This window comes from Capricornis sumatraensis, chromosome 3, assembly GCF_032405125.1.
Source record: "Capricornis sumatraensis isolate serow.1 chromosome 3, serow.2, whole genome shotgun sequence".
Taxonomy (NCBI): Eukaryota; Metazoa; Chordata; class Mammalia; order Artiodactyla; family Bovidae; genus Capricornis; species Capricornis sumatraensis.
The window spans coordinates 132,368,339-132,384,045 of NC_091071.1; the positions used below are offsets into that span (position 1 = coordinate 132,368,339).

Below are 15,707 nucleotides of genomic sequence, written 5' to 3' on the forward strand. Positions count from 1 at the left end.
TTTATATTGAAGGATAATTGCTTTACAGAATTTTGTTGTGTTCTGTCAAACCTCAACATGAATCAGCCACAAGTATACATATATCCCCTCCCTTTTGAACCTCCCTCCCATTTCCCTCCCCATACCACCTCTCTAGGTTGATATAGAGCCCCTGTTTAAGTTTCCTGAGCCATACAGCAAATTCCCGTTGGCTATCTATTTTACATGTGGTAATGTAAGTTTCCATGTTACTGTCTCCATACATCTCACCCTCTCCTCCCCTCTCCCCATGTCCATAAGTCTATTCTCTATGTCTGTTTCTCCCCTGCTGCCCTGTAAATAAATTCTTCAGTACCATTTTCCTAGAACCTATTATACAGAGTGAAGTGAGTCAGAAAGAGAAATATCATATTCTAACACACATATATGGAATATTCTTTCCATTTTTAATTTCCTTCCTCCATTCCTCCCTTCCTCTCTTCTTGAAGTCTTTGGAGAAAAAACTATGATAAAGTTAAGAGCTCCACTTAGCCTAGATATATTTTCTTTTTCATAGTAAAATCATGTTGCTGGGTATTAATCAGGCCCTACAATGGCCTGCTAGTAGTAAATTATACACAGCATAGGCTTTATCCTCCAGTTTTTGTTCAATAAAAAATGGCATGTATCCTAAACACTAAACCATATCATTTAACTCTCATTATTTTAATCACTTGTGTGTATGTACATGCATGTGTGTGTGTGTGCTGCTGTTGCTCAAATGAGAATTTTTAAAGCTCTATCACATTGAAAATGAGGAAGAACAATGTCTATTATCTTTATAAAAAAAAGAAAGGTTTAAAATTTTCAAATATACAATAAATGTGACATACTTTCCATGCTACACACCAAATGCTGAGAATATTCAAATGACCAGGGAGGTCTTTCAGAAAACAATAATACAGATTAGTGTCTGAATTTGGAGCCCATCACATATGGGTTTTAATCCTAGCTCCATGCCTTAGGTTTAAGTGATGGGGGAGGGGAAGGAGATGGGACGAGTGGGGTTCCTGTCCGTGGTACTGAAATTTCACTGTGTATTAAGTCACTTGTTTTCCTACACCAAGACACAGGTAATCACTCCAACCTCTGCCTGTTTCCACATTTTTTTTCCTTAAAGAAAAAGAAAAAGAAAAAAAATCTGTGTAGGTGACACATTTCCTAGTTTTTAAAGCATTTCTGAACAAATACAAACCAGGACTTGCTAAGAAACACATGCAAGTCCACAGACTGATTTGATCTCCAAAAAGAGATACAATAAATAAATTTGTTCTTCTTAAGTAAGGTTGTACTCGCTTTGTAGACCAAGGTCTTATCAGTCATTACTGTTTGCCCTGAGGAACCTAGCACAGAGCTGATGAGTGAACTCCGTCTACAAATAGTAAGAAGCCCCCACCCTCTTTGCCCATCTAGGAACTCCAATGAATGAATAAGTTGACAAATGAACAGCTCTCTTCAGGAGAATGACTCAAGGCTTCTTGCAACAGACATGTAAAAGGCCATTTACTCACCCACATCTTCAATACAGAAAATGTCAGCATATGTAACCAAAAGGAAACATTTTCCGAGTGTCTCAAAAGAAAATTCATATTATTAACCACAGACAGTTCGCTTTCTAAATGGAAGCACATAAAGTCCCCAAACAAACTTTTGTAACTGTGAAAGAATTTCTCTTCAGCTGGTTGAGACTCTTCTGAAGTGTGAAATGAGCCAGATAATATTCAGCTCTTGTTTCTTAGTCACTGAATTCTCTTTTCATGAATCCAATAAGTGTCTATTAAAATAAATAAACCCCCTAATGATTCAAGATAACCTAATCAAGAAAACTGAAATGGATAAAAGGCTAAACTGCAAGGGAGACTTGTCAAGGGCTTCAATCAATCCCTGACGAGGAGGTCATCTAAACCTGAAAAAAGATTTGTGCTGTGCATTTGGTTACAGTTCAAGGTTAATTATTGTATACCTTGAATGTAATAAGTAAAAATTATCTGCTGCTTTTTTTATTCCTCAAAATTGTACACTAAGTTCTAAACTGTATTTTCACGGGGACTAATTTTCAGCTGTCTCTGGGCATGTGTCTCACATTTCTATGGATGTGTTTGTAAAGATTGAATCTGTAATTGAGAGTAATGAAAATTTTATTTCAGAACAACTCCTTAACCTCTGTTATAAAGGGCTCAAGTTAAGAAGGGATTTCATAAAATCTTGTTGCCTTCCTTATCATGGAAATATGGGATATGCATAGCTATATAATAGTATAGAGATTTGGGATGACTTTATACAAGTATGTACACACATACTTAAACACATACATGGGAACATGCATCTAAGAAAAAAAATCTATATCCGTCAAAAAGAAGAATGAATCTAGAGTCTTCTCCACCTAAATATTAAAAACATATTAACATTAGAATGTACTAGACTAAAATATCAGGAAGAAAACAACCAAAATATTTCTAGTCCCAGACTTCAGATTCAAATTCCAGGATACCTGTGATATAAGGTATATATATTATAATATATATATACCATAATATACCTATGATACATAACATATATACTTATAATACAAGGTACATATATATACACACGCACACATATATATATATACACACACATATACATGATACAAGGTATATATACACACATATATATGATACAAAGTATATATATTAATATATATTATTATATACAAGGTACTATATATTAATATTATGAACACTGCCTCAAGAACTCATAAGTGTGTGTGTGGGGGGGTGGAAAATAGACACAGCAGAAAACCAGGAATAAAACTTGTTTGAAAGATTACGACTGGGACCAAAGTGAGGCATGCAAGCAACTAATGTGCAAAAATTAAGAAATGTACTCTGAAAGGGCGTGCCTCCTTGGACTGTACCCTAAGACCTAGTGTGTCTAATCCTAGTCTTCGGCCTGCGAAAGCAAGATGACTAAATGGTCCCTAGGACAAAATAGAAGGAACCAGTCACAGCACCAACATTCTCCAACTGTAAGAACTATGGTTTAACTCAACATCATCTCCAAAAGAAGGCTGGGAGAGTTCAGAAAGATGGCTTTTAATATGTTAACCTGATCTGCTTCAAAGTCATATGCAAGTTTCTAAAAGTGTTGTGTCATGAACAGGCAAAAGAATGCAACTCAAAGGTTTCTGCAATAGATCAAGATGTGCTTAGACCCAGCACAGAAATTTTCACAATGGGTAAAGGTACCTGACACTTTATGAACTGCATATGAACTCTACATATTAACCTTCACTGATATCTAATTAAGGGTTCCCATAAAGGCTAGATTTAGGGTATGAAACATAAACATAATCAACTGTGAAGAACCCAATTCCTCACTATAGGGATGATGTAAAAATTGAGATCTTGAGGGAATTTCTGTTGATCATTTCTCAAAAGAATCTAATCCTTTGAATTATGCTGAGAGAAAAAGGAAGAAAGTGAAGGGTTTGACTTGATGCTTAGGCATCACTGTACTTATTCACTGTCCACTTAATTTGGCATTTGAGAATACTGAGAAGCCTAATTTCTTTACTACCTGCTGTAATAATTTTTTTCAAATGGCAATTATAAGGTAAATATGTTCATTTGTTTCATGTAAGCTTGGTGGACAGCACTGACATTGTAGTATACATGCCCCAGTTGACAAGAGTAGAAGCTGCTTTCTGACAGGCTGTCAAAATGTGTTCAAAAAAATCTGCCCATCAGGAAGGGGCAGGCAAAGCCACACACCTCATTTTAGTCTGCCTTATACACGGAGGACAAGATGGCAGAGGCAAAAGCAGTGGGAGTGAGACGAGAGCACCACCTCATTCTACATGTGGCATCATACGGCCAGTTTTTCCTGTCACTCTTTCTCCCAGAGATCAGGACAGTCAAACATTTACTTCCAATGTGGTGGTTTAGATGCTAAGTCATGTCCGACTCTTGTGACCCCATGGACGGTAGCACACCAAGTTCCTCTGTCCATGGGATTCTCCAGGTAAGAATACTGGAGTGGGTTGCCATTTCCTTCTTCAGGGGACCTTTCTGAGCCAGGGATTGAACCCAGGTCTCCTGCACTGTACACAGATTCTTTACCAACTGAACCACCAGGGAAGCCCCAATAGCCTGAGCAATCCTAGTCCCGATAACGCCATCTCCATAAGGAAACATAAAAAATAAGGTAACTGTCAAACCACTTTCAGGGCAAAGTGGCAAAATTGATCCTTGTGTAATATTTTCTAAAGGCTAGGAAACTAAATAATGAGACTGAAGATACTTTACAATTCATAAATATACTCTCCCATGAGAAAAGGTGGTTTAAAAATTTACTATTTATAACTGTCTTATTACAGTATAATTCCAACCAGGATATAAACACGCATGTGCAAACACGTACTTACACGTTAGAAGACTTAAAGGTTAACAGCAACTACCTCCGGATTGTGGAATTATGGGTGATTCATATTTTGCCTTTATACTTTTTTCATTTTATTTTTTAAAATGAGGATGGGGCATTGCAGGTGACATTTCAGGGGGTATGCAATCTCTCCTTGCCACCTGACAACCCATAAGGACACACGGCCCTCATCTTGATGGGCCTTTGCAGCAATCGCAGAACCTGCAGGCCCCAGCCAGGAGGTGGGCCTGTGGGGAGCAGTTAGGCAGCATGCAGCTTTGACCCCAGATGCTGCAGCAGGGACAAGGGCACAGGACCGCTAGCTGGGGATCATATGTGGAGCCATATGCTGAGCCCACCTGGTGGAAGAGGGAGATGTGGGAATTTCCAGTTGTTCAGGGTTTTGTTTTGCTTTTGTTAATTACAAACATTTTATATTGGCCAAAACTGTAGTCAGCTGAGTCATTCAAAATGCCTTAGGTGAAGGTATAGAGGCAGCGACCCTCAAGCATCACTGGCAAGGACATCACTGGAATGTAAATCCTATGATTATTTTCAATATGGTAGGACTAGAAATGATTTCCATACCCATGAAGGGAAGAGAGTCAAATTGTGGTGCATCCAATCCATCCAATATGACATAGCAGCTTAAGAGAATAAGAGGACTAAGTGTGCTGATATGGAAAGATCTTTAGGATTTGTAAAGAAAAAATCGTATGTAAAGTATGCTAGTCATTTGTGCATAGGGACAAAGAAAGCCTATAAACTTGTATATCCAAAGATAGAGGAGAAATGTTGGCAGTGGCTGCCTCTAAGGATGGCTAAGGGCTGAGGGATGGAGGAAGACTGCTCACTATATACTCTTTTGTCCCTTTTGAAGCTTATATAATGAACATATGCTACCTATTCAAAATAAATAGCATTAAAGAAGAAAAGAAATGCCTTTGAATTAAAGAATAAAAATAAAATGAGGATGTTATTTCTTAAGTAATCATAAAATAGAAGTTATTTCTTTAAAAAGGAAATATGTACAACTAACTTGTGCCTGGGACATTTTTACGAGACATACAAAAGCAAAAATTAATATGGTAACCCATGATTGAATGAAGAAAACACATTAGCACTATACTGAATGTGATATAAACTCCAATAGCAAAGAGTAGTAAAAGGAAGGAAACAAACAGAATGATATACCAATTATTTTTCGTTATGTACAGTTGTCTGTCTTTACTTTTACCTTTAAAAGGATCTGCTATGGAGTCCTGTGTATTTTAAATCATTTAACTTGTTAGTCAAATTAGATCTTCTATGGAGGAAATTATTTCAGAATTGTATACCGAAGGCCAGAAACTCCTTTTCCCCACTGTTGTGGGGTCACAGTTGTGCCTCCCTCCCTCTTCTGCAGTAGGAATGAGGACTCCTTCATTTCTGATCCTAGCAGTAGCTCCTGCAGCTTGTGGGCCTGGAAGGTATGTGGGGCAGAACTCGAGGACTGGCAGGGGTTTTTAAATCCTGGTGGCGATGATGAGGACATCCTACAATGTCATTCCTTCAGAGGTACCCCCCCTACCCCTTATTCCCAGGTCACTCCCTCTTTTATACCAGCAGACTCTAGGGTTGGCTCTTTCATTACCACCAACTGAGCTTTACAACCAGGCTGTCTATTTCCCATTTTTGCAGTGTTTCAGCTTCTCTCTACCTTCCTAATAATAGAAAGCAAGACCCTCCTATCCCGCCAAAAAAAAAAAAAAGAGAGAGAGAGAAGAGAGAGAGAGAGAAAAGAAAAAAAGAAAGCAAACCTAGTGCCCTTCTAACATTTTTATTCATTTGCTTTATTTGTGCCACGAAGGCAAAGTAGAACCGGAATAAGTCCATTCCCATTCCTCTACCTACTCTGCTGCTGCGGCTAAGCTGCTTCAGTCGTGTCCGACTCTGTGCGACCCCAGAGACGGCAGCCCACCAGGCTCCCCCACCCCCCGACCCCGTCCCTGGGATTCTCCAGGCAAGAACAATGGAGTGGTTTGCCATTTCCTTCTCCAATGCATGAAAATGAAAAGTGAAAGTGAAGCCACTCAGTCGTGTCCGACTCTTAGCGACCCCATGGACTTCAGCCTACCAGGCTCCTCCATCCATGGGATTTTCCAGGCAAGAGTACTGGAGTGGGATACCATTGCCTTCTCCCCTACCTACTCTATTTCCACCCAAACCTAATAGGAAAAGACATATGTAGAGTTGGCTCTTTGGGTGTAAAATAATAAAGTTTCACTCTCCTTTCAAAATAAAGCCAACCTCAGATCAACCTCAGCATTCCATGAGTTGAATCCTGAAAGCAATATAAAAAAGAGAAGCAGGCAGGAGAGGAGAGAAATAGTGAGTTAACATCTGGGGAAAGGGGCAGCTGGTGTCAACAGAAAGAAATGTAGCTAAAGATGCTGTCACGAAGCGCATGGCCATCCCTGGAGCACTGCAGTGGGGGTCCCACACAGGTCACTGTGTTTGCTCCCTGCTGGATTTCCATTTTCCAGATCACATGTGATAAACTGCACTTGGGGAGGAAGGGACAGTGGGAGAGTAACTCCACAGAATCTGAGGGACTGGGACACAGAGTTCCTCTAGTCACTTAGACTGCACACTGGGGTGCTTATTCTCTGGGGGCCCTTTGTATGTAGGGCCATACTGAACTTGTGAGGGAAATGCCATATGCCTTTACACTATGGTTCCTACTGAGGACCCCCTCTCCTAGCTCACAGAGAAAAACCATTGACCATAGTTCATCCCATCCCATGAAGACCAATAATCTGAATATTCTGCAGCAAGAAAAGAGAGTCTTCAGAACCCACATCCACACACACATCCACACACACAACACCTAAAATTGATCCTAAATTGAAAATGAAACAAAAGTAAAAGGTGAAATGTATGTAAGCATACTTTCCCCCCTGCTTTTCTTTCTTTGGCCTCTCTCACATGAAGAAAAGGCCAAGGATCAGACAGGAGGCACTCAGTGGAACTGGATGATGGGCTGGCCTGGCCATGACAAAGGAGCCGGACACCAGTTAAATTGAACAGGTGGTCTTCGACCCTACAAATGCACCCTGATGTAACCCACACACTAAGGAAACACACACTTTCCAGTAATATTGTTTCCACCAATAAGACCACAGGCATAACTGCAAATGTTTGTCACTCTTAGTTCCTTTTCTGAACCCCTCCTCCAACTATGCCTGTTTTCTAAACTCTTACAGCCCTCGAGGAACCTCTTGCCCCACCACTCCAATCTCTAAAAATGTCCTCTCCTTTCCCTACTCTTCATTCAAAGCTTGCCTAACACACAGGCAGTGTAAGGTTATGATTTTTATTATGATGACAGCAATTCATAGCAAGGAATGAATGAGATTTAATGGAGGGTTCCTTTCTATTTTAAGACATGTAAAATGGAAGAGGAGGGGTTAGTATGTGTGTTTGAACAGGGCCTTCCAGGCTCAAACCCACTCCAGTTCACAAGAGTTCCTATTCAAGGTTCTCCTAATTTTACCTCCAAGAGAATGGAGTACCCTTACCTCCTCAGTCACTCCATACACACACACACACACACACACACACACACACACACAAAAACCCTTATGGACATGTACCAAATACAAGTGCAAGGTACAACATCATGCCATTGATTTCATTAAGGATGCTTTTTGTCAAGCAAATGCTGGTAGTACTTACAAAGCAGAGTGAATATCTTACGTTAAATTGCCTTTGAAACTATCAGCTAAGTTTATTTTGTTTGACAGTGCCATTTTTAAGACACTTAACACCTGATTTGCAAATCTCTGTCAGCTGTTTACAAATAAAGTTCCTTATTCATAAATGTGAATGAAATCACCACCCTAATGAAAAACAAACAGGAAACAAAGCATCTTATCTCCATTTAGGCTCAATCTCACCTTTTAACACATCAGGTCCTAGAACTATATTTCACTGCAGGCTCTACAGAAACAGGGCTACTGAGTTCTGCAGGCAATAAAAATTTGGAGAGCTACATTTGTGCCAACTGGCAAACACAGTTTTCAATCAGCCACCTGAACTACTTGGGGAGGCCGGAGTCAACACTATTTTCAGAGGCAATAGTGCCAAGTCAACAGAAAGATGACAAGCATTCTGAATCAAGTTCTTAGACTATAGCCTTGAGTTTTTCTAGAAAGCAGCTATAAAAAGAGGACTGAGTGCAACTTTGATATTTACATCAAGTCACGACTAAGGGGCAGGTTTGCAAAAGCGATTGTGTAGTTTTATACTTACTGCACATTTACCACATATGTCCTTTATTACACAGTGGAAAACCATTAAATGCACAGTAGTTTTGCCAAGTGGCATTATGCATTTAACAGCTTTATTCGTTTAACAGCTCCAACTCTCATTATATTTTGCCATGTGGTACATGGGATTTTATGCATTTAACAGTTTAAGAAGGCTCTATGGTATTTTCTTTTCATGTATTTCATACTATGATTGGACATGATATCTTAGCCAACTACACTGCAGTGATTTCATTGATGAGAGAAAGAATAATCTGGAAAAATCATGACATCAAAATTGAATAGGGGAAACAAATATCTCAACCCTCCTCAAAACTGCTGAATATTCTACTGTTCTCTTTTTATTAACATCTGAAAAATAATTTAGGTTACTGCAAAACTACACGTAAAAAAAGTCTATTCCCCAAACTGTATAATTAGTAAACATATAGCATTTAACTATCATTTTAAAAACTTAATTTTCATTAAAAACCATCTTGCTTAAAACATATTCAGTAACTTCCTTTCTCTACAGCACAAAGCAGATCTGTTCAGGAGAGGATGGACCATTTTACCATTTACATATGTAGGGATGAAAGCATTTGTCATGCAAGCCCACAGAGGAAATCAAGCTCTGAATCAAAGGACTCTCAAATTAAGCTTTAACTAACTTTTGTTTCCTTCACCCTGCATCTGAGTAATTGTTCAACCCAGAAATAAATAAGTAGGCACCTCAACATAACCCATTCTAGGATAGGGCAGTAGTTGTCGCTTTAAACAAACTGAAACAGATAGTACAGCCCTTCAACTGTTGCTGCTTTCAGAAATAAAAAACCTAAGCATCTGTCTACTTTCTCCTGGGAGCATTCCATTCCCCACAATCGCAGCACTCTGCAAAATTGTACTGGATAAGCTTCTCTGTTTTTCTGTTAAAGATCTCAGCACTCACTCTGCAGTCCCCAATGTGCGTTTTCTCCTGGAAAAACAACTGTATTCTCTACATAAAAGAAACACCTGACATTGCAAGGTGTCTCTGGGGCTAGGTTGAAAAGCAGTTATTATAACAAAGTCATCCATTCCCCTGGTGGGAATAAGAGAGGTGACGAGACCTGGCTAAAACTTGTTCTCAGGAAGATGCTGTTCTGAACACACTGAGTTTTGCTCAAATACCCAAAAGAAAGAAAAAAAGCATACATAGCAATATTCAGAATTGGGAGAGATATCCCTCAAGGCTGATTCTTTTTGAAAAAATGAAAAAAACTTGAAAAAAAATCTGGGTTTTGACTTAGTCTTTATCATGAACTCTGATGGGAATAAAAGCAAACTGTAGTGCAAAAGGCAAGAATGTGACAGGTTCCCTAGGGATTATTATTGTTATTATTATTATAGGAACAGATGTATTTTTATTGGTGGGAGGAGGAGAACAGTCTAATTCCAGCCTCACTTTTGCTCTTTAAAAATCCACTCACCTGACTTTTATTTGCAGCCACTTTGGCAAACAGGGCTTGAGACACCTTGGCCCTTTTCATCTCCTGTTGGATCTCATCATAAATGGCAGCTGTGATGTTGACGTTGGCGCCGTCCACCTTAATGGGGAGGTCTGTTGTCGGTGTCGAGGTTTTGGCCTACCAAGAGACCATGAAAATAATAATTTAAAAAGTGCTGCATTCAGCCCAGCCATCTGTGCAGAAATTATCAAAGGATTTCAGTCAGCTGATGCCAAACCGCATTAGCTACAGAGGGACACTTCCTGTCCATTATTCTAATCAGGTTAATTGTGATTGGAAATAATTGCAGTGCATTCCTATAGGACATGCAGAGTCCTGTCAACCCTGTTGTTCCCCTCACTGTAGCGGAGACGGTTCACAGGTAGGATGGCTACTCCAGGTACCAAACTCAAACCATCACCTAACTGCAACACAAACATGCAGAACACACACACGGTTACTTTTTTCCTTCTGAAAACAGAACACCTTAGAGGAAGAGTCAATCTTCCAGGAAAAAAAAAAAAATGAGTAAATGGGTAGAGGTCTCTAAATAATAAATTATTACTCAATTTAATGCACTCCCCTGAGTCTCTCTCATTCTTTATTAAAGCTCTACGTATGTCATTTGAGTATGTATGGCTTCCCCCCATTATCATCATTATGCTACCCAGACAGTCACCTAATTTCACCTAGGAAATCAGTGGAAATGAAACAAAATTTCATTTCATAAAAATAGGCTTCAGAATGCCTTTGAAGTGCTGTTTTCATTTTCTTAAACTCATATTGTGGTTTAATGTATTCTGCCATGCTCGTTTTAATTGAATGATTTCCCATCAGCTTCAGAGACAAATGAAGGACAATATAAAAGGTGTCTGTACTTCTTGGAGTTAGGATAACCCTAAAATGTTTGAACCTACTTGATCCAGAAAACTATGGTGTGTAAGGCGCGGGGGCTGGGCAGCCTTCTCAGAACCCAGGGCCACCAGACAAGGAAACAGTCTGCCCCCACTCTCAGATTCCTGAGCACCACCAGCTGATTTGGTCTAAAGTGAGCTTTTTTCTTTTTGTTCCCACCCACCCTAAAACCCTAAACCGCTAATTTCCCTCTGTGGATGTCCTGAGCTGTTTCCCCACTGGATTGATAGTATGCAGGGTTTAGAGACATGGCATACAGTGTGGACACCATGGGATCATTCTCACCGATGTCCTGAAGCCAGAGTCACATCCTAACTTTAAAAGAAAGCTTGGGTTCCTACAAGCACTCAGTGACTTCTGCCATTCTCCTGTGACCTTCCTGTCTCATATTGTTTTCTAATTACTGAAAAGTAATAATAAGAATAACTGATACACATGCTTTTTATGTGCCAGGCATTCCAGAAAGTGTTTTACTTTGTCATCACATTTTATTCTTTTTAAGAACACAATGAGTTAAACATTATTATTTTCACTTTAGAGATGAAGACAACTGAAAATAGAAGATAATTTGCTGGAAGGATAGGCAGCAGCAAGTGAAATAACCATGATCTGAACTCAAGTCTCTCAGGCTCCAAAGCACAAGTTCATAGACCACTGTGCTACTCTGCCTCCAAAACCTCCAGTTTACACTGGTGCTGTTTTTATACTTTTCTTCTTGCCCTGGAGTTTGAGGTCTTCCCATAACACTCTAATCCTCTCCCATCTTTTTCAAGAAGACTCCTTTTTCTTCTTTAAACTTCTAGTTAATCCAGAGTGTTTTCCCTACTGAGTGCATGTTTTAGCATACCATTTCTGCCTTTCCCAATGCAGGTTTTTTTATTAGCCTCACTGACTTAACATCATGTTAACTAACTGATCAAATCTTTTCTGGAATACTGACAGCTAAAGTCAAAGCACAGAAATTTATGCTCAGGGCCCCAGACCTTGGAATCAGAATAATCAGAACTGAAATCCTAACTCTACCAATCACTTATATTACCTTACATGAGATATTTAACCTACCCAAACCCCAGTTTCCTTCTCTGTAAAGTGGGAACAACAATGCAAAATGGTGAGGATCCAAATCCATGCAAAATGTTCACAATACATGATACAATAAGTGCTCAATAAATGACCATTCTTATCCTTTTCTGTTGCTTTGTTATCAATAAATGCACTGAAGAATACTGGCCACTTGAACGATTATTAGAAGAGACTGTAGGGGTTGAATTTGAAATTTCTTCAATTTGTTTTAAACCAGTAATAAAGTGCTATTGGGTCTGGAAAATAATCTCCATGGACCTATGCAAGACCTTGTGTGTGTGTGCCCTGGAATGCTGGCTCCAACTCAAAGACTGAACCAGTGGCACCTCTCTGACATTTGTTTGCACAATGAAAGCCTTACAGTAATCTGTATCTACACCACTGAGATGGTTCTGTAAAGAATTTTGGTTAAGTAGATAATCATGAAATGTTTTAAACATCTTTAATAATTCTCTCAGTGCTTAACCAGCAGAAAAAGAAGGATGTTCCAGACAATGTAAAAATGTCAGTGCCATGACCATGTTCTCAAATAATATTTTGAGAAAAATATTTAACATTTATTTTCAAAAATCTCCAAACTGTGAAATTAAATGATCAATTTCCCTTTTAAACTTGTCTCTAAAAGGACACCTTTATCTAGGAATTTTCTAGATGGGATTTTCTTCTGCTCAAAAAAAACAAAATATTGGCCTTAACTGTGTAGCCTTGTAAGTTGGTCTGGCTCTGAAAGCTACCAGGTCTTTGAAAAGATGCCTAAGATATAATCTTGTTAGAAAAATATTATGAAGGAGTGGAAAACAAAACACACAGACATGTGTGATTTTCTAACAAGAAGGAGTGACTTTCTGAGAAAAGTTGCCCAGTTAAATGGCCATGAAGCATGGCTGGATTCTTCTGTAATAGCTTAATGGGCTTCAAAAGTGGCAAAAATGTTGGTGAATTTAATAGAAGTAAATATTAGTGCAAATTAACAACTCGCCCAACTCAATAGCTCAACATGTATGCCCCAAAATTTAAAAAAATAAAAGTAAAAAAACTTGGCTTCACTGGTCCAAAGTAAGCAGTCAAGCGTCTTAGTTTTGGTTTAACAGTAACTAAAATTCATAATTCACTAAGGTCTAAGTATCACAATTTGGCAGTTCATGATAGAAAATGATCTTCAATTAAAAATCTATTGCAGAGTGTAAAAATATAAAGAGAGTTAAGATATGTGAAAAAAAAGATGAATGTACTTGAAAAAGCTCAAATATTTCTATTAGAATAAAATTCTGCTTAATCAGTTCCTTAGACCTTGCCAAAAAACAAACTCCTAAACCCAAAACTATATGTATCTAAGCCAAAAAAAAAAAAAATCACATTTCAGCATACCCAATTTTCTGATTTGTACAAATGTACAACTGTTAAATATTTGGTTTGAAAACTATAACTCAAGAAGGAACTTGAAACCATGCCAGCAACAGTAAATGAGATGACTACTATAAATCCGCTGATTAGTAAAAGTTTACGGGAAGCACTGTGTGTGTATGTGCTTAGTCGCTAAGTCGTGTCTTACTGTGACCCCAGGATTGTAGCCCGCCAGGGTTCTCTGTCCATGGGCTTTCCCAGGTTAGAATACTGGAGTTGCCATCCTTTTCAAGGAGATCTATCTGACCCAGGGACTGAACACGAGTCTCTTGTGTCTCCTGCACTGGCAGGCAGATTCTTTACCACTTATCCACCTGAGAAGCCTAAGGGAAGTAGCTGTGCTGTGCTTAGAAGTCTCTCAGTCGTGTCCTAGTCTTTGCAACCCCGTGGACTGTAGCCCATCAGGCTCCTCTGTCCATGGGGATTCTCCAGGCAAGAATACTGGTGTGGGTTGCCATGCCCTCCTCCAGGGGGATCTCCTCAACCCAGGGATCAAACACAGGACTCCTGCGTTGCAGGTGGATTCTTTACCATCTGAGCCGCCAGGGAAGCCCTAGAAGCGAAGTAGGGAGTGGGCTAAGAAGGAGTGTGCTCAGATCTGAGTTGGAGATGACTCTTGGCTACTTGAGAACTTGACCCTTCAGTTAACATCTTTAAAGCACACACTACTATTAACAGATGTATGCATTTGCAGAAGGACCTGAGAACAAAGTGCTGTTAAAGTGCGGATGAAAGGATGGAAAGCTGAGCCAGGATCCTTTGGGAATCACTGCAGGAAAGAGAACATGGTCTACCTTCCCACCATTTTCTACAGAGTCACCGAATGAGCTCCCAGTCATTGTGATCTAGCCACAGCATATGCCTGCTTCCGTCACACAGGTTCCTCGCGGATTTCGTTTCTTTCAGGTTCCATCAAGCAGAACTCGGACTACTCTAGCTGTCCCCAGCCCCCAACTACTCTATCTCCATCAAAATAAATACATAATTGGAGGAAGAGCAGTGTGCTGCCTATGCAAACTTAGCCTCAACACTAATCCCCTAGTTCCTTCTTTGATAACCAACCAACTGTATGCAGACATCTAGCAGTTATCCTTCCACCCACCCCCGCCACATATGGAAGAATGGGACTTTTTTAAAAGGAGAGAAATGGCATGGATGATACAGTAAAGGATAACCACTAGTATAGGGTCAGAGGTTCACATTCTCTAACCCACATGTTCAGCAGATTAAGAAGTCCTAGAATTATATCTCTTAGGTTTTGAGGGAAAACAAAGTATCAGTGAAGGCAAGATGTTTCTAAGGCAAAGAGTGAAAAGTCAGTGGAGGGAATATCTCACCTGAGGGGTTCGGGAGGAGCTGGGACTGCTGGAGGCTGACGAGACCATGCTCACATTGGGGTTCATGCTCCGCTCTCTCTCATCCTGGTATATGCGGTCCCGCTCCACTTCAGGCAGGTTGAGGAAATTCTGCATGGCTCTCAGGTTTACTAAAAGAGACTGAGATGCTGTCCGAGGGTCTTCTTCCTTCCGCAGAATCTCAGACAACAACCCCTGATTAAAAGGAAAAAAAAAAAAAGTAGGCCACGTTACATATGCAGGTATGTGGTGCGGCTTCTGTCTGGCGCACCCCACCCCTGCACCCTTCCCCTTTGTTTGGTATAACCAGCTGGCTGTGATGTCAAGAACCTCGGTCTAATTCCTGACAATTCTCAAGCAAGAAGATTTGGAGGGATTGTGCTTGGCTCCTGGGGGCTCTGCGTTATTTTGGACCATTCTATTCTGACACTTTATCATCACTGTAATAATCAGCAGTGTACAGAGATGCCAGCTAGCAAGGTAGGCGCTTGGGAAGAATTGTGAAACTGCAATTACCACCAGGTGCCTCCTACAAGTATTTCAGGAACTGTTAGAACTCTCTCTGCTTGAAACTGGGAACACTTGGCAGTCCTGCTCAGCTTTACAAATCTGCCAAGTTTGGTAAATTTAGTTCCGACATTTAAACAGCATGGGAGATTTACATCGACTTAAAAAAAAAAAAAGTTTGGCTGAATTTCTGTGTGACCGGCCACTGTTTTCAATATAGATGTTACTTGTGGGGAAAAAAAAAAAAA

General features: G+C 39.8%; 1 protein-coding gene across 1 annotated transcript in view; it reads right to left on the reverse strand.

Moving 5' to 3' along the window:
* SATB2 (SATB homeobox 2) overlaps positions 1 to 15,707 on the reverse strand; it is a 199,877-nt gene that overhangs the window by 37,155 nt on the left and 147,015 nt on the right. The window contains exons 8-9 of the mRNA XM_068968633.1: positions 14,935 to 15,147; positions 10,178 to 10,333 (exon numbers count right to left, since the gene is read on the reverse strand). Of these exons, the coding sequence (XP_068824734.1) occupies positions 10,178 to 10,333; positions 14,935 to 15,147 (369 nt within the window). The remainder of the gene's footprint in view (positions 1 to 10,177; positions 10,334 to 14,934; positions 15,148 to 15,707) is intronic.